This window comes from Globicephala melas, chromosome 15 (genome assembly GCF_963455315.2).
Source record: "Globicephala melas chromosome 15, mGloMel1.2, whole genome shotgun sequence".
Classification (NCBI taxonomy): Eukaryota; Metazoa; Chordata; class Mammalia; order Artiodactyla; family Delphinidae; genus Globicephala; species Globicephala melas.
The window spans coordinates 9,333,512-9,360,528 of record NC_083328.1 but is presented as its reverse complement, the minus strand read 5'-3'; the positions used below and the strand labels follow the sequence as shown (position 1 = coordinate 9,360,528).

The 27,017-nt window shown below is 47.7% G+C and overlaps 1 protein-coding gene across 1 annotated transcript; it reads left to right on the top strand.

Moving 5' to 3' along the window:
* The first annotated feature begins 14,883 nt into the window (after window positions 1-14,883).
* On the top strand, window positions 14,884-16,135 carry CLDN3 (claudin 3). Its single transcript, XM_030872001.3, has one exon. It carries the CDS (start codon window positions 15,113-15,115, stop codon window positions 15,773-15,775), a length of 663 nt encoding a protein of 220 aa, XP_030727861.1. The 5' UTR covers window positions 14,884-15,112; the 3' UTR covers window positions 15,776-16,135.
* Window positions 16,136-27,017: the final 10,882 nt, after the last annotated feature.

Genomic DNA, 27,017 nt, shown 5'->3' with positions numbered 1-27,017 from the left:
GTTAGAGATAGCAGGTGTGCCAGACATGATTATTTTTATTGAAAGTTACAGAAACTGCCAGTGTTTACTGTAAGTCCCAAAACAAAGGTATGGGAATTGGAGGGAATAGTTATAGGGTGAATACTGAGGTTTCTCTCCAGAGCAAAATGAGTCACCAAATTCCAGAAAAGTCACAAGGTGGAACAGCATGGGGATCAGCATATAAATATATAAATTCTCGGACTTCCCTGGTGGTCCAGTAGTTAAGAATCTGCCTTCCAATGCTAGGGACACGGGTTCAATCCCTGGTCGGGGAACTAACATCCCACATGCCGCAGGGCAACTAAGCCCGTGTGCCACAACTACTGAGCCTGCGCTCTAGTGCCCGTGAGCCACAACTACTGAGCCCGTGTGCCACAACTACTGAGCCCATGTGACACAACTACTGAAGCCTGTGTGCCTAGAGCCTGTGCTCTGCAACAAGAAAAGCCACCGCAATGAGAAGCCCACGCACCACGATGAAAAGCAGCCCCTGCTCACCGCAACTATAGAAAGCCCGTGCGCAGCAACGAAGACCCAATGCAGCCAAAAATTAATTAATTAATTAATTTTTTAAAAAAAGAAACTCCAACATGCTGGAGGAAGTGTTGGTTAGTACAACAATTTTAGAGAATCATTTCACAATATCCAGAAAGGTGGATGACGTATATACCCTATGACCCATCATTTCCACTTCTAGAGAAACTCTCAGGTATGTGTACCTGGAGGACAAGGACATGTGTCACATCTTGTTTGTAATAGAAAAACAATTGGAAGCCATTCAAATGCTCACAAGAATGGATAGGAATTGTGACATAGTCACACAATGGAATGCTCTACAACAATGAAAAAAGAATAAACTACTGACATGCACAACAACGTGAGTGGACCTCACACATATTGGATTGAGTGAAACCAGGTACAGGTGAGTACACACTGTGATTCCACTTATACAAAGGTCAAAAATAAGCAAAAGTAATCAATGGTGACAGGAGTTAGAAAGTGGCCACCTCTGGGGAGAAGGATGGGGTTGAGACACCAGGAAACCTTCTGGGGTAATAGAAATGCTCTGTATCTTGATTTGGGTGGTAGGTGCATGATGTGTTCAAATGTAAAAATTTCAAGCTGTACCTTTAAGATTTGTTCATTTCAAGGACCTCAGTGAATGTATTTTGTGCCTCAAAAAAAAGAAACTGCGGACTTCCTTGGTGGTCCAGTGGTTGAGAATCTGCCTTCCAATGCAGGGGACGTGGGTTCGATCCCTGGTCGGGGAACTAAGATCCCACATACCGCGGGGCAACTAAGCCCACGTGCCGCAACTACTGAGCCCTCACGCCGCAACTGGAGAGAAGCATGTGCGTCGCAACACAGAGCCTGTGCGCTACAACTGAGACCCGACGCAGCCACAACTAAATAGATAAATATTTTTAAAAACTAAGCAGGATTATAATTTTTAAAAATAATAATGAGATGCAACTTGACACCCACGGAATGACAAAAAGTCTGACGCTACCAAGTGCTGGCAGAGATGTGTAGCAATAGGAACTCTCTAATGTGCTGGAAGGAGTGTATAATACTAACAGGCAACAATTTTCGGGAATCATTTGGCAAGATCTGGTAAGGTGGAAGGTGCATATACTCTATGATGCAGCAATTCCACTTCCGGAGAAACTCTCACTCATATGCACCTGGAGGCATTTACAAGGATGTATGTCACATCTTTGTAATAGCAAAACAGTTGGAAATAATCCAAATGCTCATCAAGAGGAGAATGGATATAAACTGTGACATACTCACACCATGGAATATACACAGCAGTTACAATGAATGAACTAACGCTTCCTGTATACGTTTCAAAGACATAACACCATTGAATAAAGCAACTTGCAGAATGATGTGTACAATATAAGACCATCCATGTAAAAATGTTTAATATGCAAGAAGTTCTATGTATTGTGGATGGATATATACCTAAGTAGCAAAACTATACAAATCTGAACAGGAAGATGCCATGTCAACTTCAGGATTGTGTTACCCAGAAGAAGAGAAGTGAGTGGGATAGGGAAGGAGTGCAAAGGGTCTCCCGCAGAATGTAACAACTTGCTAACTCTGAGTGGTGGGGTCCCATGGGTATTTTTTATATTATTCTTTGTACTTTCCAGGGTTTTTTTGGGGGGAGGGGTTTTGGCCACACCGCCCAGCTTGCGGGACAGTTCCCCAGCCAGGGGTTGAACCTGGGCCATGGCAGTGAAAGCGTCAAATCCTAACCACTAGACCACCAAGGAATTCCCCTCGTAATTTAAAAATATATATTCAAAGGGAAGAGGGCAGTTTTACAGTCTGGCTGCAAGCTGGTGGGCTGCCATCTTGGTTTCTGCAGCTGACCCCGGACTGTGCCTTCCCTCCTTCACTCCACATTTCAGCTTTGACAGCCCCAGCTGGGCCAGCATTCTTCTCCCACAGAGATAACCAGCCCTTGGTGGTCCTGCCTGGGGTGGTGGTGGTCTTCTGTGAACATTTATCACTGGTGACAGCAGAATGCAGACCCCCAGGGGGGTCCCTGAGCTCTACACGAATTGCCCATATGCTCCCCCCCAGTAACTGTGACTTGATTTACCCTCCGTGGTCAGAGTCAATCATCTCAGCCATTGCAGTGATTCCTTTTTGCCTGTTCTTGTAGGGGGACAAGGGACACAAAACAGTCAGGGGGCCTCCTCCCTTCCAGCGCAGTGGGCCTGTTACCATGCAACACCCCAGGGGAGCATCCCTCCTTCCACAGAGTTCAGGAAACAAAATTCTTGACAGTGGGTCATTGGGTGTACTTCAGGGTGATGCCTCCCCCATTTTTGCCCCTCAGTTCCTGGATCCTCAAATAACACTGAGGTCCTAGAGATTTAATGCCACCCAGGCTTGGTGTCACATTTACAAAGCATGATCTAGAAGTACATAGGAACCCCCTAACCCCCACCCCACTGTTGACTTTTTTTTAACATATTTTTAAATGTTTATTTGTCAATTTATTTATTTTTGGCTGCATTGGGTCTTTGTTGCCGTGCGCGAGCTTTTCTTTAGTTGCAGCGAGCAGGGGGCTACTCTTCGTTGCGGTGCGTGGGCTTCTCATTGTGGTGGCTTCTCTTGTTGTGGAGCACGGGCTCTAGAGTTCAGGCTCAGTAGTTGTGGCGCACGGGCTTAGTTGCTCCACAGCATGTGGGATCTTCGCGGACCAGGGCTCGAACCCGCATCCCCTGCATTGGCAGGCGAATTCTTAACCACTGCACCACCAGGGAAATCCCCACCATTGACCTTTTTTTTTTTTTTTTTTGCGATACGCAGGCCTCTCACTGTTGTGGCCTCTTCCATTGCAGAGCACAAGCTCCGGACACGCAGGCTCAGCGTCCATGGCTCACGGGCCCAGCTGCTCCGCGGCATGTGGGATCTTCCCGGACTGGGGCACGAACCCGTGTCCCCTGCATCGGCAGGCGGACTCTCAACCACTGCACCACCAGGGAAGCCCCCCACCGTTGACTTTTGAAAGATGTCAAAGTTATCAAAATATGTGGTCTACCACAACTCAGGTGAAAACCACCTTCCCTCTCCCCTCCTCACACCCCACAATCGGTCCTAAGCAAATCTTCTAGAAGCTGCACCCCCCAAACCACTCTTTCACTCCCAGTCTGACGAGCTCCGTTCCTCCCCTGCCCATCGCAACGCTTTATTATCTGTATCTGCATTGCCTTTCCTCCAGCAAGCAGCTCTTCCTCCTTATATTCAATAAGGCGGGAGGGGCTGGGGCAAACTCGGTGCGCAATTATTGAATCCTGTTTAGCAGGCCAGGGGAGGAGGAGGTCTGATTACACACGTGTTCTGTCGGCAGGAGAAACAGCACGAGGTGTGAGAGCATTTGCAAGATGGCCGTCTGAGCTGCCACGCTGTTGTCTCCCAGGTGGAACCACGGTTGTCTTCAAAGGGCCATTTCATCCCCCCTGCAAGGCCAGATGCTTCTAGATGGTGGGGCTCAGGATAAGAGCAGGACTCCCAGGATATCACCCCATACTTCTTTTGCTGTAAGGCAGCTTCTAGATCAGAAACAACATTGCAAGATTCACTAGGACAGCAAATGAGGCATGAGTAAGTCCATGAATAGTAGTCCTGGCAGAAGCATGATGCTCAAGTAGAACAAATCCAGATCCCAGATGGGCACCTATCGATGTACGGACACACTGCTGACATCCTCACAACAGGAGTCTGGAGCGACGGCAGTCCCATTAGGTTGGCTGGCCCCTAAGGAAGGAGAGCGCCGTATTGGATTCAGGATGGGTGCTACTTTGCGGCCAGAAGCCACAGGGGTCGGCCTTGGTGAGAGAAAGCCCTCCGTGGACTCCCTCCCTGCCACAGTGGCTGCCGCAGTCACAAGGCCATTGAGCAGGGACTGGGCTGTCTGGGGAAGAGGCTGCCTGGTACCCATAGGGCTCTTCATCAGCCAACAAAGATATTTGAGCTCCTTCAGCAGCAAGACTCTCCTTTCGGTTGGAGCTCAGAGTCGGGGCACAGAGTGCCATGGGACTGCCCTGGCTGGCGAACGTGGCCTCTGTCAGTGATAACACGGGAGGCACTAAGGGTTGAGTAACCTCTGATAGAGTCCTATCTTAAATCAACTATGCTCTCCTTGGGCCTCAGAAGCTGCTTTGTTTAACTTTGTGCTGTTTGCGTGAAGATATGATAAGGTTCCCCAAGGTTTAAATAAACTTAGAAGTCAACAGAGTCCATTACCCTCTGTTCCTGGGAAGGGAGGCTTAGTGAGGTGAAGACACAGCACAGTGCAGGGGCTGGGGGCTGGGGTCTCACATGCCTCTCTCCTGCAGTGCCCCCAGCCCCAGCCTATCCCAACTGAGCTTCCCTGGGGTTTCTTTCTTTTCCTTTTCCTTTTTTCTCATTCTGGTTGCCAGTAGGAGACCCAGGGCCAAAACACTAAACTACAGAGGCTAAGCCAGGGGTCTCAAACTCAAGTGGTTACATGGGCCGAGCAGGTAACGAATATGTGTACAGAGAACCAGGTGAAAGAAAACAGGTGTGTGGGGTGGGGGGGAATTCCCTGGTGGTCCAGTGGTTAGGACTCCACGCTTCCACTGCAGGGGGCACGGGTTCGATCCCTGGTCTGGGAACTAAGATCCTGCATGGCGTGGCCAAAAGAAAAAGAAAGGAAGGAAGGAAGGAAGGAAGGGAGGAAGAGAGGAAGGAAGAAGGAAAGAAAGAAAACAATTGGGGGACCGACTCCTGAGAAGATGAAATAGACATACGTGTTCCTATTCCTTCTGCCAAGTACAGCTGAAACCCCTGGATTTTATAGATAAAACAGGCATGAGAAGATTGAAAGGTGGAGGGAAGGCAGACCAACTCAGGACCTCTGGACCCAAGGACACATGATGCCCTCATCGTTGTCACCATCCTGCCGCCCGCCCTCCCGTCCCTCAGACTCCTCGTAGCTCATGATGAGAGCCACAGCTTTTCTTTTTCTTTTTTCTCCCAGTTTTATTGAGTTATCATTGATATCGGCACTGTACAATTTAAGGTGTACAGCATAATGATCTGACTTACATACATCGTGAGATGATTATCACAATAAGTTTAGTGAACATCCATCATCTCATATAGACACAAAATTAAATAGATAGAAAAGAAATCTATTTTTGCTTGTGATGAGAACTCTTAGGATTTATTCTCTTAACAACTTTCATATAACATACAGCAGTGTTCATTATATTTATCATGTATCTTACAGCCCTAGTACTTATTTATCTTATAACTGGAAGTCTGTACTTTTTTTGTTGTTGTTGTTGTTTTTGCGGTACACGGGCCTCTCACTGTTGTGGCCTCTCCCGTTGCGGAGCACAGGCTCCGGACGCGCAGGCTCAGCGGCCATGGCTCACGGGCCCAGCCGCTCCGCGGCATGTGGGATCTTCCCGGACCGGGGCACGAACCCATGTCCCCTGCATTGGCAGGCGGACTCTCAACCACTGCGCCACCAGGGAAGCCCGAAAGTATTACAGTTAGATTCTTTTGCATATAGCTGTCCAGTTTTCCCAACACCATTTATTGAAGAGGCTGTCTTTTCCCCTCTGTATATTCTTGCCTCCTTTGTCATAGATTCATTGCCCATATAAGTGTGCATTCATTTCTGGGCTCTCTATTCTTTTCTATTGATCTAGGTGTCTGTTTTTGTGCCAGTGCCCTGGGTTTTCTTTCTCCCTCATGTATCCCAAACATGGAACTGAAGATGTAGGCAAGTGGGAGATACCACTGGACAAAAACCAAAAAAGCCCCAATAAAAGTCTGCTTTCTCCGGTCAAAAGACCAGGAAAGAGGCAGCCTAAAAGGACAGAAAACTTTTGAACAATAACCATTCTAGGGGAACTTCCTGGCAGTCCCTCCAAAAGATAGTAACACTTCAAATCAGCTTTATTATGGGGTGACAGATTTGGGGTTCTTAGAGATAGTGGTAGCTAGAAGAGTGATACTTCATCCCTGCAGTGGTTTGTGTGGGGGCGGGGTGAGGTGGGGAGAATGCAAGGAGTCATCAGCTGGAATGACCCTTGACCCTGCCTTCAGCACCTACACAGTGCCTGGCACAGAGTAGGTGCTCAATAAATATTTGTCAGCCATTTGTGGGTAGTGGGGGTTAAGGACTCCGCACTTCCACTGCAGGGGGCGTGGGTTCAATCCCTGGTCGGGGAACTAAGGTCCTGCAAGCCATGAGGCACGGCCAAAAAAAATTTTAAATAAAATTTAAAACTAAGCATTCTATATTAGGACAAACACCAGAGAAGAAACTGTGGCCCCACCCATCCCCACACCACAAAGGCCAATGGGGAGCCTAGATATGAAATATGAAAACTTTTTTCAATTAAAAAATTTTAATTACAGTATATTATAACAGTAGTACAACAGGACTCACTCACATATTCATTTGACAAGTATTTACTGAGTGCCTGCCCTCTGCTAGGCACTATTCTACTGCTAAAAATAAAGTGCTGAAGCATACAGACAAGGTCCCTACAGTCATCAAGTTTACATTCTAGCGGACACCACGTTTGAACAGAAATGACTAGAAAAGCATCTTGAAACGTACAAAACCAGATGTCAATAATGGTAGCTTTAAATGGATGGGATTATAATTTTTCTAATATCCTTTTCCATTTTGACTTTCCTGTATAAGTAGGCATTGCTTTTAAACTTTAATAAATAATAGCCAAACTCGGGAATTCTCTGGTGGTCCAGTGGTTAGGACTCCGCACTTCCAATGCAGGGGGCACAGGTTCGATCCCTGGTTGGGGAACTAGATCCTGCATGCAACAGCTAAGACATAAATAAATATTTAAAAAAGAACAAACACTATAGATAAAATGGATTTCAAAACTGTTCAAGTAACCCACAGGAAAGCAGAAAACAGAAAAAAAAAACAAACAAATGAAGAGACAAACAGAAAACAAAAAATAAAATATCAGACTAAGCTTTAACACATCAACATTACATTAAATGTAAATAGCCTAAATACAGGCATCGCTCAGAGATATTGCACTTTTGGTTCCAGACCACCACAATAAAGCAAATACAGCAAAGTGACTCACCCATATTTTTTGGTTTCCCTGTGCATATAAAAGTTATGTTTACACTACACAGTATTCATTAACTGTGCAATAGCGTTATACCTAAAAAACAATAAATAAATGTACGTACCTTGATTGAAAAATACTTCATGCTAAAAAAGGCTACCCATCATGAGCCTCATGAGTCATAATCCTTTTGCAATAGTAACTTCAAAGATCACTGATCACAGATCACCATAACATAATAATAATGAAAAAGTTTGAAATATTTCAAGAATTACCAAACTGCGACACAGAGACACCAAGTGAGCAAATGCTGTTGAAAAAAGGCACCGATAGACTTGCTTGGTACAGGGTTGCCACAAACTTTCAACGTAAAAAAACACAATATCTGCGAAGCGCAATAAAACAAGGTATGCCTCTGTATCAATTAAAAGAAATTATCAGAGTGCTTAAAAGCATGACCCGAATGTATGTTGTGTACAAGAAACTCACTTCAAATATAATGACATAGGCAAGGTAAACGGAAAAGGATATAGCATGAAAACAATCAAAGGAAAGTGAAAGTGGCTATATTTGTATGAGAGAGACTAGACCTCAGAGCAAAGTTAATTACCAGAGACCGAGAGGGACATTATGTACCGAAAAAAGGGTCAATCTACCAAGAAGACATAGTAATCCTAAAAGTGTATGCATTATCAAACGACAAAACTGCAAATTATGGAGAAAAAGCTGACGTAACTGAAAGGACAAATAGACAAAAGCACAAGTATAGTTGGAGGCTTTAACACTTCTCTTTCAACAATTGATGGGACAACTAGATGAAATATAGCAAAGTTATAGAACTCAGTGACACCATCAACAAACAGGATCTAATCAACATTTATAGAATACTCCACTCAACAACAGCAGAACACACATTTGTTTAAAAAACCCAGATAGGGACTTCCCTGGAGGTCCAGTGGTTAAGACTTCACCTTCCAATGCAGGGAACGCAGGTTCGATCCCTGGTCTGGGAGCTAAGATCCCACATGCCTCGGGGGCAAAAAAACAAAACAAAAAACAGAAGCAATATCGTAACAAATTCAATAAAGACTTTAAAAATAGTCCACATCAAAAAATCTTTAAAAAAAATTTTTTTAATTAAAAATTAAAAACCTAGATAGACCATATCCTGGGCCAAAATGAAATCTCCACGGATTTTTTTTTTTTTTTTTTTTTGGCCGTGCTGCTTGGATTGCAGGATCTTAATTCCCCCACCAGGGATTGAACCCAGGTTCTGGCAGTGAAAGCGTTGAGTCTTAACCACTGGATGGCCAGGGAATTTAAATTAATTGAATTTAAATTAATTTAAATTAATTGAATTTAAATTAATTGAAATCATATAGTATGCTCTCTGACCACAATGGAATCAAACTAGAAATCAATAACAGAATGACAACAGGAAAATCTCCAAACACTTGGAAACTAAACAGCACACTTCTTGTTCCATAACTCAAAAGGCAGCCATAGGTCAAGGGAAATTTTTTTTTAAATGCATTGAAATAAGTGAATATGAAAGTACAACATATCAAAATTGTAGAACATAGATAAAGCAGTGCTAAGAGAGAAATTTATAACACTAAATGCATATATTAGAAAAGAGGAAAAGTTTCAAATCAATAATCTACACTCCCACATCAAGAATTTAGAAAAAGAGGAGAAAATAAACCCAAAACAAGTAGAAATAAGAAAATAATAAAGAAGAGCAAAAATCAAGGAAATTGATAATTGAGAAGATCAATGAAACAAAGGGCTGGTTCTTTGAGGAAAAAAAAAAAACTGGTAAAAATGACAAACCTCTAGCTGACAAAGACAGACCTCTAGCTGACAGAGAGAGAGAGGGAGAAACACAATTTGCCAGCAGAAATGAAACAGGAGCTATCATACAGACCCTACAGATATCAAAAGGATAATAAGAAATATTATGAACACACATAAATTCAACCACTTAGATGAAATGGTCCAATTTCTCAAAAAACACAGCTACAACAATTCACTCAGTATGAAATAGATAATTTAAATAGACCTGTAAGTATTAAGTATTTGTAATTTTAAAACTCCCAGAAAGTAATCTACGGGCCCAGTTTTTCACTGGAGAATTCTACCACATTAGTCAAGCTTCTCAAGAAAAACAGAGCTAATAGACTATATACAGATACGCATAATAGAAGATTTATCATAGGAATTGGCTCATGCAGTCATAGAGGCCAAGAAGTCCCGCAATCTGCCATTTGCAAACTGGAGAACCAAGAAAGCCGATGGTGTAATTCAGTACAGACTGCCCACTGGGGAGAGGTGGGGGCCAGGCTGAGTGTGCTGGGATGGGAGAAAGGGGAGGATGCCGCCACTGCAGTAGGGGAAAGGCAGGCCTTGGGGACGTGATGGCTACTTCTGGGGAGCTGAACACTGGGTGGGAGATGGGGAACAGGCTAATCTCCTAGCTGGGGGCACTCTTCTTTCAGTTCCTCTTTTTCTAGACCCTTGCTTCTTGGAGTTACACACACACAATTCACCCCAAATGCACCTAGTCACCTCCACCAGCCAAATCCTTCTCTACCAGCTCCTGCCCAACCTCCTCCTACAGGAAGCTCTCCTGGACCAAGACAGCATCAGAACTCCCCTTCCTATGGTCACTCAGCACTAACTGGAGGGATGTTGGAGCATCGGTCCCACCTTGGCTCATGCTGCTGTTTCTAGACAGGAGGCTCAGGAATGGAGGAGGAGGAGACAAGCATTGTGCTTGGAGCCCCCAAGCCTCACCCTCCTCTCACCAACTCCCACAGTACTCTCCATTAAAAAACAGCTTCATCCCACCCTCATTCCCACTCTCTGGGGACACACATACCACACGAACACACACTGCAGCCCCCCCACCCAGCACCATTGTGGTTTTTAACAGCTTTATTGATACAATTTACATACCATACAACTCACAATTTAAACTGTACTATTCAATGGTTTTTTAGTATCGTCACAGAGCTATGCAACCATCAACACAATCAATTGTGTCATTAGAACATTTTCATCACCCCAAAAAGAAACCCTGTTCCCACTAGCAGTTAGTCCCCATTTTCTCCCAACACCACCACCGCAGCACCACCACCGATCTACTTTCTATTTTTATAGATTTTCCTACTCTGGATCTTTTTTTTTTTTTTTTTTTTTGGCTGCGTTGGGTCTTTGTTGCTGAGTGCGGGCGAGCAGGGGCTACTCTTCATTGCCGCGCAGAGGTCTCTCATTACAGTGGCTTCTCTTGTTGCAGAGCATGGGCTCTAGGCGCTCGGGCTTCAGTAGTTGTGGCACGTGGGCTCTAGAGTACAGGCTCAGTAGTTGTGGTGCTCGGGCTTAGTTGCTCTGCGGCATGTGGGATCTTCCCAGACCAGGGCTCGAACCCGTGTCCCCTGCATTGGCAAGTGGGTTCTTAACCACTGCGCCACCAGGGAAGTCCTGGATCATTTTTATAAGTGAAATCATATAATACGCCATCCTTTGCAACTGGTATCTCTCACTTATCATAATGTCTTCAAGGTTCATCCACGTTGTAACACATATCAGAACTTTATTCCTTTCTATGGCTGAATGATATTGCACGTATAGATACACTCCTTTTTGTTTATTCATTCATCAACTGACATTTAGGACTTTCCACTTTCAGGCTATTAGGAATAATGCTGCTATGAACATTCGTGCACAAGTTTTTCGTGTGAACGTACATTTTCATTTCTCTTGGGTAAATACCTAATAATGGAATTGCTGGGTCCTATGGTAATTCTACCTTGTGAGGAACTGTCAGACTGTTTTCAAAAGCAGCTGCAGCATTTTACAATGCCACCAGCCTTGTCGGAGGGTTCCAATTTTTCCACATCCTCTGCAACACTTGTTATCATCTTTTTGATTCTAGCCATCCTCATAGGTATGAAGTTTTATCTCTGTATGTTTTTTTTTTAAGATTTTTTTGATGTGGACCATTTTTAAAGCCTTTATTGAATTTGTTACAGTATTGCTTCTGTTTTATGTTTTGGTTTTTTGGCCATGAGGCATGTGGGCTCTCAACCCCCCAACCAGGGATCGAACCCACACCCCCTGCATTGGAAGGAAAAGTCTTAACCACTGGACCGCCAGGGAAATCCCTCTTTGTAGTTTTGATTTGCATTTCCCTAATGACTAATGGTGTCAGACAACTTTTCATGTGCACCTTGGCCATTTGTATGTCTTCCTTGTCTATTCCAAATGTCTACTCAGATCCTTTGACCATTTTTTTAATTGGGTTATTTGTCTTTTTATTATTGAGTTGTAAGGACCGTGGACGATATTGAGCAAAACGCTGATTGAAGCTATTTGCCCAGCGTCCCTGAAGTTTGGCCCCTGGGCAAGAAGCTTTCTGTCTTGCTGGCCTCATCTCCTCACAGCCCTGCCCAGCACATCCACCTCATTCAGGCTCAGGAACAAGGCGCCTCTTCCTGCCCACCATCCCCCCAACCCCGAACCCAAGCAGCTCAGAACAAACCCCTCTTCACAGATGAAGAAACCAAGTCCAGGTGGGAAAGGACTTGCTCAAGGCCACAGGACTGATAAGAGTGGAGCTGGACTCCACCTCAGGTCTGTCCAACTAAACCCTCCACCTTGTCCACACTGTTTCTCTGCCCACTGGTTTGTCTGGTCCTGGCTGTTTTCTGGTTTGCAGTACACATATGTTTCCTCCGTTCTCATCAATGTCCTGTGAGGTAGGTCATGTAGGCATCAGTCGCCTCATTTGGCAGAGGAGGAAATGTAGGTTAAGAGAGGGGACGTGACTTTCCTCAGCCTCACAGGTAGCAAGAGATAGAGCTCAGGGCAAAACCAGCAGGAAGCCCACTCTCAGGACAAAAGCATGTGATTTCAGGCACCCACCCTATACGCAGCCACACTGCCCAAGTGTTCTGCCTCTCCTCCGACCCAAAGCCACGCCACTAACCAGGAAACTGCAGCAGCCAGCAGTCCACTGGATGGACCTGGGCTTCAAGAACTTGCTCCGGGGCAGCCCCCACCCAGCACCAGCGGGGCCCTCTGGCTGGGCACTCCCAGCCCCGCCCAACCCAGCCCCAACAGGCCCAGCCCAAGACCTTTGCCCCTGCGAGAAGAAGGACCCTGGTTTCCATGGGCCTCTGGCCCTGTTTACCTCACCCCAGGGCTTCGACCCTTACGGAGGAAGACATAGGCTGCATGCCTGTATTTGAGAGATGTGGGGCAAACCGGAAAAACCCCTAGGCCTGGTTTGATGGGGTTTCTCATCTCGCCTGGAAGTGCCCTAGGTTCCGACTAGATTCCAAAAGCATGTGACAGAGTAGTGTCCCATTATCAGTCATTTATGCCAGGAGGAGGGCCCCCAGGCAGACAAGGTTGCAGGAATGCAAGAAAGTGATGTTTTTGCATGAACTTTCTAAATCAACTTTCTCTTGAGGACCCGGCACCGTTCTGGGCACTGGAGATACGGCAGTTAATAAAACCAGCAGAAACCCTTGCTTGTTTGGGGACCTTCTGGATGTCCCAGTGGAGTTGACATACTAGAGCAGAGAGAGAGAGAATAAAAAATAAGTAAGAAAAATATAGAGTATGATGGACAGTGTTAAATGCTAAAAAAGAATGTAAAGTATAAAAAGGGGACAGGACATAGTGGGGTGAATAGCTGCGATTTTATGTATTTATTTGGCCGCCCCACGTGGCTTGCGGGATCTTAGTTCCCCCACCAGGGATTGAACCTGGGCCACTGCAGTGAAAGCAAGGAGTCCTAACCCCTGGACCGATGGGGAATTCCCAGCTGTGATTTTATTTTTTAATTTTTTTAAATAAATTTATTTTATTTATTTACTTTTGGCTGCATTGGGTCTTCGTTGCTGCGCGCAGGCTTCATTGTGGTGGCTTCTCTTGTTGCAGAGCACGGGCTCTAGGCACGCAGGCTTCAGTAGTTGTGGCACGTGGGTTCAGTAGTTGTGGCTCACGGGCTCTAGAGTGCAGGCTCAGTAGCTGTGGCGCACAGGCTTAGTTGCTCCGTGGCATGTGGGATCCTCCCGGATCAGGGAGGATCCCCTGCATTGGCAGGCAGATTCTTAACCACTTCGCCACCAGGGAAGTCCCAGCTGTGATTTTAAATAGTGTGGTTAGGGAAGCCCTGGCTGGAAACAAAAACATGAAAGGTGAAAGGAGTGAGCCATGTGGTCTCTGCAATGTCCCAGGCAGAGGACACGGCAAGAATGAGGGCCCTGAGATGAGGGGAAGCGAGGAAGGTGGGGGACAGACCCTCCAAGGCCAACTCTGCAGGGCTCTAAGCAGGGCGAGGGATAGCCTAGGTGTGGGAGCAAGGCTATTGCAGGTAATGTCTCTGACTTCCCACTTTTGCCTGGATCAAACCTCTTTCACCACCGTTTCATTAAGGTGGATCCCGGTTCTGACTCCCCCACCCCCACCCGCCCCCGGCTCAGCGGGAGAGAGGACCAGGGCTCTGTGAAGGGAAGGGACTCAATGGGGGCGGCTCTGGGAGGCGAGAGCAGCTCAGCTAAAGGGATCCGGGGTCACTGCGAGTGTTAAGAGCTGAGAGCTGGAGAGGGGCTAGAGAATCTGAGTTCAGCACTGGCTCAGGGGTGTCTTCTGGGCGCCTTTGCGGGTGGTCCCTGGCTTCCGCCGAGTCCAGATGTCCAGGGCTGGCAACGCCATGGGCCTGGATCAGACCGGGATCCTGCGCTGGGAGCGCTGCCTCAGAGGCCAGACGGACCGAGGAGCAGGTGCGCAGCTCCCGGGGCAGCGGCCCACTCTGGGAAAACAGCCGCGGCCACGCCCACAGTGGGCCCTCCCTGTCCCCGCGGATCCCTGGCAGCTGGCAGCGCCCGCTTCCCCACGCCTTCCGTGCTAACGGCGCTGAAAATGCGGGAGGTGGGAGGGGGAGTGTCCAGCACTTTGTGCTTTTCACCCCACACCCCGTAGAATTCGTTTCCGAGCAGTGGGGAACCAGGAGCGAGGGGCGGGGGCGCAGGTCTCGGCCCCGCCCTCTCTTGGCACCCCCCATCCCCGCGCCGTGAGCCACTCCTGGCCAAGTCCTTCCTCCCAGGGCGCTTAGTGAAGGTGGGAAGAGGGGCCACGTCACTGTCCCCAGGCCCGGGAGAGGGCGGCCCCGCCCCTCCCTCCCCCGCCGGAGCGCTGGGCCCGGATCGAAGACTAACCTGCCCCAGCCCAGGGCCAGCCCAGTCGCTGCCGCCCGCCTACAAAGCCACAGGCAGGTGCAGGCGCAGCCGCTGCGCGAACGGGCAGAGCGGACCCTTTAGGGCGCGCGCCATCCGTGTGTCTTTCCGTCGGTCCATCAATTCGGGCGTCAGTCCGTCGGCGCACCGCCGCTCCCACCCAGGCCCCAGCGGCCCCGGCCCCTCGTCTTCCCGCACCCGGAGCCGCCCGCCAGTGACGGCCTTGGAGCGGCAGCCATGTCCATGGGCCTGGAGATCGCGGGCACCTCGCTGGCCGTCATGGGCTGGCTGAGCACCATCGTGTGCTGCGTGCTGCCCATGTGGCGCGTGACGGCCTTCATCGGCAGCAGCATCATCACGGCGCAGATCACCTGGGAGGGCCTGTGGATGAACTGCGTGGTGCAGAGCACGGGCCAGATGCAGTGCAAGGTGTACGACTCGCTGCTGGCGCTGCCGCAGGACCTACAGGCGGCCCGCGCCCTCATCGTCATCGCCATCCTGCTGGCCGCCTTCGGGCTCCTTGTGGCGCTCGTGGGTGCCCAGTGCACAAACTGTGTACAGGACGAAACGGCCAAGGCCAAGATCACCATCGTGGCGGGCGTGCTCTTCCTGATGGCCGCCTTGCTCACCCTCGTGCCGGTGTCCTGGTCGGCCAACACCATCATCCGGGAATTCTACAACCCGTTGGTGCCAGATGCACAGAAGCGCGAGATGGGCTCCGCCCTGTACGTGGGCTGGGCGGCCGCGGCGCTGCAGCTGCTGGGGGGAGCGCTACTCTGCTGCTCGTGCCCGCCGCGCGAGAAGAAATACACGCCCGCCAAGATCCTCTACTCGGCGCCGCGCTCCAACGGCCCGGGCACCGGCACCGGCACAGCCTACGACCGCAAGGACTACGTCTGAGTGAGCAGCCGCGGGGAGCCTCTACCACTCCCACGAGATGGCGCGCCCACCAGTCCTGCGTGCGGCCTTGCATCGGAGACCAGCCCACCCAGATGCCAGGCAACTCTCTCGCTGGACTGGGAGGGGACCTCCCGGCACCCCCTTCCCCAGCTGCCACCCCTCTTCGGGCCGGGGAGCGGGATTGCGGAGTCCAGGGGCCAGCCAGCATGGACCATGAAACCTTGCCCCTCCGGAGCGCGGAGCTGGGGTGACTGCCGCTACTTGTTCGCCCCGTCGGGCTGCGGCCTGACAGCCTTCGTTGAGCAGGGACCCGCAGTCTTGAAAAGGGCCACTTGATATTTTTCAATAAAAACCTTTCGTTTTGCAGTTGCCTGTGCCTCCTTGTCCCGAGCGCGGACAGGCCTCCACCTCCCTGCAGAGCTCTCCCCGCAAGGGCTGCTGGCCTTGGCTGGATTCTGGTCTCCCACTGCCCGGGATGAAGCTTAGAGAGGGACCGAGTTTCGGTAGCCGAGAAAGTGGGGTTGTAAACTGAGCTGGGTGCTCACTAGCTAGTTGGTCTTTTGGCCTGTTCACTGGGGATTCAGACGATGAAGCCCCAATCTGGAGGGGCGGGCATGAGCGCTTCCGGGCATGGGGGAGGTGGGAGGAGGATGTCAGGGACTCCCTTCCCCAGGGCTTGTGCCTGGAGCACCCGCCCTCCACAGCGCTCCCGCACACCTGAATCTCCCCTGTGGTGTGTGAAAGAGCACATTCAATGCTATGATTTCATATTTGGGAAAGGAGAACAAAAAGATCTATTGTTTTGGTAAAACACACCACCAAAGGAAGCTGAGTGGAATCTTCTCACCAGGAGAAGAGATGAGAGAGGGGCCTCATTTTCTTCCTGAAACCCTTGAGGGAGGGAAAGAGGCGGGGGGGGGGGTACTCAGAACTCTCTGGTGACATTCTAATGCTAAGGTAAACAAGGTTTGGAAGCACTTGTGTCTTGGAGAAGGTATAAGAGGTTCAGGCAGTGGGAAAGGGGGCTGGTGTGCAGAGCCAGGAAAGTGGGATTCCAATGGCTGGGTAGATAGCAAGGTGAGGGGGGAAGTAGCAATGGGGCCCTGGGCCCAGAAGAGGCCAAGTCATGGAGAATCTCGTGAGCAGAATTACAGATTTTGGACCCTCATCTAATATTATGGGAATCATGGGAGGGACGTACCTGGTCAAATTTACGCTCTAAAATAACCTCTCCAGCTGCCCCTGCAGAACTGGGACTCAAGGAGGCACATGAAGGCAGGAGACCATCTTAGAGGCTGTGCAGCTGTACCCGTGTGAGATGATGCAGCCCAGAAATAAAGCAGGGACAGTGGGGTGGGGGACCAGGCCTGACGGGGAGGGGGCGCTGTAAAAGAAGCAAGATGAGCTGGGCTGGAGAACCATTTGGATAGGCGGGGTGAGGGAGTGGAAAGAGCTAGGATAACCCCAGTTTTCTGCCTTAGGTCACTGACTGGCTGGTGGTGGTACCATTTACCAAACTAGGACCAGGTTGCTGGGGGAAGATGATGGTTTCACTTGTGAGTGAACGGAGTTTGGCAAGCCTGTGGGACCTCCAGGCAGAGACGTCCAGGAAGTGACTGGACATACATAGAGATCTGGAACTCAGGAACAGTAAACCTGGCTGTTGTTAGCATACATATGGCAACCGAAACCAGGGAAGTGGATGAGGTCAGTCTAGAAACCAAAGAGAAAAAAAAAAGAGTTTCAAGAAGGCGGGCGTTGGCAATGGCATCCGAGGCTGTGGAAGTCGTCAGGCAAGAAGCCTGAAGATTAAAAGCGGCGAGGTGGTCACTGGCAGCCTTAACTAGAGGCGCGGGGGCAGATGCAGTGGACAGAAAATGAGTGGGAGATGAGAAGCAGAAACAGAACATGTAGACCATGTGTCCTAGAGGTTTGGGGAATCCAGGCCAGGAGAGCCACTTGCAGGGGAGCAAAGGTCACAGGACAGGTATTTGGGATTGTGGAGGCTTGCAATTATTTCGAAATTATTGTATCTTGAACTTGTTGGCCTGCAGCAAAGCGAAAGCAAAAGGCCCCGGGAGCAGGCAGATTTTTTCAGTAGAATGCTTCACATAGCTCCCAAAAAGTTCTCCTCTAGTTAAGGAACAACAGATATGTTTTTACCCTTTATGACCCGGGGCAGAGGAAGTAGGTTACCATGAACAGTAAGAGTACCCTGGCTTTAGATCCTTCATTCTCTGTGAGATTCCAGGAAAGGACTTGGGGTTGCCATTACTCTCTCTCCAGCCCAGTCCCCTTTGGGAACCAGTCTTCTAGCCTGCGGGGAAGGAAACAGAGTGACGTGGAATATGAAGGTGAGGGGGGCTGCTAGTGATGGATCCTAGGGGGAGCTAGAGGGAGGGGATGTGGGCTCGGGGCAGTGGGTGGGAGGGCTCCATGGGGAGGCCTCAAGGGAAGGAGGCTTAGTCATGGAGAAGTGAGAGGAGGGAGCCCAGTAAGAGGGAAGGGACTCAGAGAAGGGGGTCAGTGAAGGGGACGGGGCTCCGTGGGGGGAAGTGTCAGAGAGGGAAGAGGCTTAGCAGTAGAGGGGGAGGGAAATGAGATGGGATTTGGGAGTGTAAGCAAAGGACCAAGGGATTGCATCTGCCTTCACCCACCCCCACAGTCTCTTGGTCAGTGGAACCAGGGAGCCAGGTTGGCCCAAGCCAAAACTGAGGGGCACCAGGTGGCTTCTTTGTCCCAGAGGGCCCTGCAGGCAGGAGCGAGGTTATTCATTTACCACCGGCTTCAAGAGGGCAGCCTGGATGCAACGCCTCCCAACCACACTGTGGCAGAGCTGCAGCCTGAGGCTCTGAGCCAGCCAGCCCACTGTGGTTCATCCCCAGCACACCTGTCAGCATCCATGAGCCAGAGGGATGTGGCCGAGAAGGTAGACAGACCCAATCAGATCCTCAGGTGGGGTGGGAAGGACTCCCGGGCCTCAGACCCTCCCCCGGCTCCCTAGTCTCTCCCCAAGCCTGGGCTCTCCTGGGCTCCCCTGGCAGGTAGTGGTGAGGTATCCTACCCCATCCTACACCCTCCCACCCCAACTCACACACACATCCTTGCCTGGCTTCAGGATCTGTCCTAACTCAAACTCTTCTTATTCCTTCTGGAGTTTAGGGTCTAAACAGAGGGCGTAGAGTTTGCAGCCTAGAGACCACGAACTGAGGAGGGTCCCACGTGAGGGGTCCCAGGAAATCTTGAGACTGCTAGAGAAGAGAAAGCCATTTGGTGTGACTGGACTGGGAGTCAGCTGGGATCCGCTCCTTTCCCTGTGTGACTCGGAGCAATTTCCTTCCCTTCTGGGTCTCAGTTTCCCCATCATTTCAACATAGGGCTTGGACCAGATGATCCATGAGGGCCCCTGTAACTTGTCTTTTCCATCCCCATTTTTATCCTTATCACCCCCTGCAGAAGAAAATTAGTCGGAACCAAACTGACCGGGTAAACAGGGCAGTTCACTCTCTGAGTCTCAGTTTCCTCATCTACAAAATGGGTATGATAATAGCACTGAGCTGTGTTGAGGATTAGCTGAGCCATCCTCTGGATTCCCATGCAGTCTAGTTTCACCCCGTCACAGCACATACTACATACACTATGTTGTTGTTCTGTTTCTTGTGAGATGTCCCCTGCAGAAGGTCATCTCCCAAGATCAGGGGCACTATCCTGAGCTTCTCTCGGTCTGCAGCACCCAGTACAGGCCAGCACTCATTTGTGTTCCTGTCTATGTGCAGGAGTAGCACGTGGCACAATGCTAGGCACACAGTAGAACGTCAGTTAACTTGAGTTGGTATCGTTAATATTTTGGTGTATTCGGCCAGGCAGGAGCCTGGGAACATGAGGGAGATGGCTGGTTCATGAGAAAGTCCTTGGATTTCTTCAAAATCCACAGCCCCTGGAGCCCCCTGCCAGGCCCTGGGGCTCTGTCCCACCCCACCCCCCACTGTTGTGCTGCAGGCTGCCCTGATCTGGCCACACCTGTTCTAGCTCTTCCTCCTAGCAAAACTAAAAGCCAAGTGTTTTACCAAACAAATACAGCATTTATTGTGGCTCCCTCAAGGTCTGCGGCAGGCCTGGAGGGACAGACCATACCTTCCTTCTCCCTCCCCTGCCAGGGCTCCATTCAAGGTCATCTTTGCCAAGACAAGTATGCACTGCAGAGGAGGTGAAGAGAGAGAGAGCGCATTGGCCCTGGTGAGGGATCTTGGACAAGTCACTGGCCACCTCCCACTCTCCTCTGTAAGAGAGGTGATGTTGTCCCTGCTCTATTTGATCTCCGTAAGGACCCTGCGAGGTAGGCATTACACGCTGAGACCGCCGAAGCTCACAAGCTGATGAGGCTGGGCTCCAGGCTCTGCCACCTCCTGTCAATTACCAGCCTGTTATTATTTCTAGATACGTCCACCTCTCTTCTTCCCCACTTGTACCACCGATTCCAACCAGGCTATCACCATCTTTCTGTAACAGCCTCAAGAGGGTCTCCCATCCCCAGACTGCCTCTCCCTACCCTCAACCCTGCTCAGTCCATTTCCAAGCCATTTGGAATAGCCAAGTGACACAGTCCTGAATCTGGCCACGTCACTCCCCTATTTAAGGTCCTTCCAGTCCCCCAAGCCGACGTGGCTCTTAAGAGCCCCCCCAAACACCACGGCATGCCTAAAGAGCCCTACAAGGGCAGAGCCGTGCTCGCCTCTCAGTTTCTGCCTGCACCCTGCACATTGCCCCACTCTGCCTCCCCACCCCGGCCTCCAAGGCTCAACCCCACTAGACAGCCTTCCCTTCCTCAAAAATCGTGCTCTCTGGACCCTCAACACAAGTCATCCTCTCTTCTTGGCACAGTTTCCCCATCTTCACCTCACCCGCCTTGGGAAGCTTAGAGGTCACTTTATATCCCATCTGAGGGATGCTTCCCTGACACCCAGCCTATTCCTATAGAGTCCTGGGCATCCCGGGCAACACCATAGCGTTTGTCCCTCTGTGTCAGAATCACCTCTTTTTTTCTTTTCTCTCTCTCTTTTTTTTTTTTTTTGGCCGCATTGGGTCTTCGTTGCTGTGCGCAAGCTTTTTCTAGTTGCGGCGAGCGGGGGCTACTCTTCGTTGCAGTGCGCGGGCTTCTCATTGCAGTGGCTTCTTTTGTTGCGGAGCACGGGCTCTAAGCACGCGGACTTCAGTAGTTGCAGCATACCGGCTCAGTAGTTGTGGCACACGGGCTTAGTTGCTCTGCAGCATGTGGGATCTTCCCTGACCAGGGATCGAACCCATGTCTCCTGCATTGGCAGGTGGACAGAATCACCTCTTGTCTTTCTCCTGCCCTAGACCATCAGCTCTGTCGGGGAAGGACCTAAGCATCCTGTTCACCTTTGTATGCCCCAAGCCTAGCAGAATGCCCAGCACAAAGCTGATACTCAATAAAGAAGAGACAAGGTTAATGTCCATGGTGCCTCTTGGAGACAAAAATGACTGTGTCTTATGTGCAATCAGGGAACAGCAGTAGATTGGTTCTAGAAGAGTTCAGAGGTCATGAAGAGCTGTAACAGTCTAGGAAGGCTTTGTGGGCAGTGGGGGGGTGGTCCCTGAAAAGGTCTTGCATAAGTAGGTTTTAGATGGGCAGAGCTAAGAGGAAAAGGCTTTCCAGGCAGGAGTCACTGATTGGGCAAAGGCAAGGTGTCAGACCAGAAGTCAGGAGTTGACCAAAAGGTCAACCTGGCTGAAGTACAAACTTTGTATACAAGCCAGTAAGAGAAAGGTTGAAAAATTTGAGTAGGGACACGGAGTTACATTTCAATCCAAATTTCTCTGCCTGGTATTCCAGACCCTTCAGTGCCTCCTTCCCAGACCCAACAATGCAGCCACCTAGAGTTGTTCCAGCCTCCACAGTTTTTCTTTTATTGAAGTATAGTTGATGTACAGTAATGCTATATAAGTTACAGGTGTACGGTATAGTGACCCACAATTTTTCAAGGTTATACTCCATTTATAGTTATTATAAAATATTGACTATATTCCTCATGTTGTACAACATATCCCTGTAGCTTATTTCATACCTAGTAGTTTGTACCTCTTAATCCCCTGCCCCTATATTGCCCCTCCTCCTTTCCCTCTCCCCACCCAGTCTCCACACTTTTTTTTTTTTTGGCCACAGCAGCATCGGGGATCTTACTTCCCTGACCAGGGATTGAACCCGTGCCCCCTGCAGTGGAAAAGAGGAGTCTTAACCACTGGACTGCCAGGGAAGTCCCAACACTTTTTACTATCCCTATCCTTCCACCTTGCCTTCTGTCCACATGCTAATCATTGGCAATTCATTGGGAATCCAGATGCTTTAAAGGTCTAACACAACAAAACAAACAAGCAAACTAGAAAGAACTAGAAGACAATGCAGAAAGCATTTTTATGATATCAAAATGAGGAAAGCCTCCCTAAGCAAGACACAAACCCCAGAAGAAGTCAAACAAAAGATGATCAGATTTGAGTGCATAAAAATATAAAATAAATAAACAATCTGAAAAGGAAAGTAAGAAAACAATTCCACTTACAATAACATCAAAATGAATAAAATTCTTAGAAATAAAACCTAACCAAGGAAGTGAAAGACTTGTACACTGAAAAGTACAAAACATGACTGAAAGAAATTAAAGAAAACACAAATAGATGGAAAGACACCCCATGTTTATGGACTGAAAGACTTAAAATTGCTCAGACATCCATACCACCCAAAGTGATCTACAGATTCAATGCAACGCCTGTCAAAATCCCAACGGCATTTTTGTTTTTGTGTTGCAGAAATAGAAAAATTCATTCTGAAATTCATATGGAATCTCAAGGGAACTGAATAGCCAAAAAGAAGAACAAAGTTGGAGAATCCACACATCTGGATTTCAAAATATTACAAAACTATAGTAATCAAATCAGTGTGGTACTAGCATAAAGACAGACATATAGACCAATGAAATGGAATAGAGAACCCAGAAATACACTCTCACAAAAATGGTCAAATGAGTTTCAACAAGGATGCCAAGAACACTCAATGAGGAAAGAACAGTTTTTTCAACTGGATATCCACATGCCAAAGAACGAAGTTGGACTCTTGCCTGACAGCTTATACAAAAACTAAAACTGGATCAAAGACCTAAACATAAGAGGTGAAACAACAAAACTTTTAGAAGAATGTGGGGAAAAAGCTTCACAACGTTGGACTTGGCAACAATTTCTTGGATATGACATCAAAGGCACCAGCAGCAAAAGAAAAGAATAGACAGATTGGACTTGATGAAAATTTAAAATTTTGTGCATCAAAAGATACTATGGACAGAATGAAAAGGCAATCCACGGGATGGTTTTGGAATATATTTGCAAATCATGTATCTGATATATGATTAATATCTAGGATATATACAGAATTCCTAAAACTCAAAAAGAAAAATAAAACAGAAAATAACAACTGTTGGCAAGGATATAGAGAAATTGGAACTTTTGGTGGGAATGTAAAACGGTACCGATGCTGTGGATAACAGCATGGGGGTAAAAAACTTTAACTACCTTATGATCCAACAATGCCACTTTTGGGTATATACCCAAAAGAGTTGAAAGCAGGGTCTCAAAGAGATATTTGCACACCCATGTTCATAGTACTATTCACAATAGCCAAGGGGTGGAATGCAAATGTCCATCTATGGATAAAGGGATAAGTAAAATGTGGTCTATACATACAATGAAATATTCTTCAGCCTTAAAAAGGAAGAAAATTCTGACATATGCCATAATATGGACGATCCTTAAAGATAAATACTAATTGAAATAATTCAGCCACAAAAAGACAGATACTGTATGATTCTACTTACATGAGGTACATAGAGGAGTCGAATTCATAAAGACAGAAAGCAGAATGATAGCTACTAAGGCGGGGAGAGGAGGAAAAAGGGAGTTGTCCTTTAATGGGTATAGTTTCAGATTTACAAGATTAAAAAGTTCTGGGGACTTCCCTGGCAGCCCAATGGTTAAGACTCTGTGCTTCCACAGCAGGGGGTACTGGTTCGATCCCTGGTCGGGGAACTAAGATCCCAAATAAAGAAAAAGAAAAAGTTCTGAATATATGTTTCACAACAATATGCATTTATTTAAAATTACTGAACTATACTCCATAGTTAAGGTGGTAAATTTTATGTTATGTGCTTTTTGCCACAATAAAAAAATTTACATAGATGGGAAAAATGAACAAATGTCAAAGATAAGCAAGAAACAGGGAGAAAATGTTTGCAACATATGTAACAGAAAAATGGTTAAAACACCTACTATAAAGAGTTCCTGCAAATCAATAAGAGAAAGTACAGCAGTCCAAAAGAATAATAGGCAAAGGAGAAGAAGCAATTATAAAAATAACTATTTATGCTAATAAACATATGAAAAGATGTATAACTCCCCTATTAAGTGGTATTTCTCTAAATTCTCTAAGTGAAACAAATTTTCCCCCCTTTTAGATTGGCAAACTTTAAAGACTAATTGTATCACTGGGGGCCTGGCAGAGAGCAGACAGCATGCTGGATTTTATTCTATTTATTTATTTTTTATTTTTTTGGCCACGTGGCCAGCGGAACTTCCCCACCCAGGGATTGAGCCTGTGCCCCCTGCATTGGAAGGGCAGAGTCTCAACCACTGGACCACCAGGGAAGTCCAGCATGCTTGATTTTAAAGAGACTTTATTGGAGGGACTATGTACAGAGAGGTATGGGTAGAGCTAGGGAATTCAGTAAAGGATATTGAGGTACCAAGAAACTAACAATTAAAAACAAAAAAAGGGAAGAGGGCTTCCCTGGTGGCACAGTGGTTAGGAATCCGCCTGCCAATGCAGGGGACACAGGTTCGAGCCCTGGTCTGGGAAGATCCCACATGCCGCGGAGCAACTAAGCCCGTGCGCCACAACTACTGAGCCTGGCTCTAGAGCCCACGAGCCACAACTACTGAGCCCACATGCCACAGCTACTGAAGCCCACGTGCCTAAGAGCCCATGCTCCACAACAAGAGAAGCCACTGCAATGAGAAGCCGTGCACCACAACGAAGAGTAGCCCCCGCTCGCCTCAACTAGAGAAAGCCCGCGCACAGAAACAAAGACCCAACGCAGCCAAAAATTAATAAATAAATAAAAAGAGTTCCATCTCCAGCAGCATTAAAAAAAAAAGAAAGAAAGAAACTAACAGTAGTGGGGAGCCATTACCACCCCCAAGCCTAAAGAAGCAATGGGAGGAAAACCGAGTTACAGGGTTGAAAGATGGAGCCATGGGAAACAGGGTTGCTGGACAGTAGCCACAGCTATAGAAGGACACACCCTCTGCTGGAACCACAGCAAACCTGGGAGCAGCAGGAGAAACAAATAGGCCAGCATCTCTCTCTTCTCGCCCTCAGAAGCCAGAAGACAAAGCTAATACAGCCTGCAAAGGTGAGCCTCCCAGAGGCGCAGTCAAGAGCGGAGAAAGGATCTGCGACACTAACCAGCACTTTGATGATATCCCATATGAGAGAAAATAATAGCTAACAATTTCTAAGTGTAAGTGTTGACTGAATAGTGGTATTATCATCATTATCCCCATTTTATAGATAGGAGAACTGAGGCACAAAGAAGTTATACTAGTTGCCCAAAGTTCACACAGACATTACACAGAGACGCTGGGCTTTGAACTCAGGCATCTGGTCTTCTAGAGCCCAAGTTGTTAAGGACTGCACTCCTCTGCCTCTTGTTTTCCTTTTCCCTTGTCGGTGAAGTATATATTGATACAATAACCAATTTTTTGGAGGGCCATTTGACCACTTCTACAAAAAATAAGGTCCCTTATAAGTATAAAAAAATAGTCTGAGATCCAGTAACTCCACTTCTAGGTAACATTGTTCAGAAATACTCAGTGTGCAAAGATACGGGATATTCATTTTGTGCATCTATAGATAACTAGAGCAGATCCCCACCCCCAGCTCCAGTGATAACTCCTGATTAGACTAAGCCAATCATGGTGGTGGGTTTCTTTCCCTCCATGGTGATTGGCTCAGAGTGGGCATGTGACACTTTTGCAGCCAGTGAGACAGGAGGGAAGGTCTGTTGCCAGGCCGCAGGACTAGGCTTCCGCTTGCCTAGGAAAGAAAGCACCCCATCTTCCCCTGGACGTTGTCCTGTCAGGTGGTGATATCTGGAATTCTATGCCAACTTGAACCTCCAAAGAGAATGAGCCCGAGGACTGTGACCAATGATGAGGACGTCGATCTGGAGAGGAGGAACCTGGAGCCCTGGAAACATTTTCTATCCAGTAACCGTCTCCTCTTCGGGGCCCTGAATTTCCTCTAGATCTCTTGGTTGTGGGAGATGCGGCTTTTCTTATTGGTTAAGCCAGTGTGATTTGGGGTTTCCAGCCAAAAGGGTCCTAACCAGTACAACTTGGCTGCCGTAAAAGAAGAATCAAGTACAACATCTCTTGTGAAGTACCCTTGCAGAAAAACAAAAATAGCAAATAAATAAGTGAAATCTGAATCTGATCAATCTTCTAGATCAGAAGATCAATTTACAGCACATGCAAAGGAGAGAGGAACACATATACCCAGAATACAGTCAGCAAATCCAGATGTGGAGAACTCTATAGGACAAACGGGGCCTTCAACAACAACAAAAAAACTCAAGGAAAAAAATGAGATGTAGGGACATATGGATCAAAAAAGAAGAAACACAAGACATATCAACCAATCACAGCTGTGGATCTTAATTGTTTCCTGATGCAACCTGTTAAAATTTATGGCATTTGTGAGACAATTAGAAAAGTGAGCATTGAGTGTATAATTGATAATATTAAGGAATATTAAGTGGTCCAGTGGTTAAGACTCTGTGCTTCCACTGCAGGGGCTGCAGGTTCGATCCCTGGTCAGGGAAGTTCCACAGGCCAATGGTGCGGAGGGGAAGAAAGAAAAAAAGTATGTAAATGATATGGTGGTTTATGTTTAAAAAACAAATAGGTCCTTAGCTTTTAGAGAAACATACTGAAATATTTACAGATGAAATAGTATGATGTCTGAGGTTTATTTCAAAATAATGCAGAGATGGGAGAGGAGATACATGGGGTACAGATGGAACAAGATTGGCCTTGAGTTGATAATTGTTGAAGCTGGGTGATGGGTGATGGTGATTCTATCTCCCTTCATATATGTTTAAAATTTTTCATAATAAAA

Coding starts and splice junctions, on each gene's coding strand:
- CLDN3 (XM_030872001.3), top strand. CDS start 15,113: ATGTCCATGGGCCTGGAGATCGCGGGCACCTCGCTGGCCGTCATGGGC.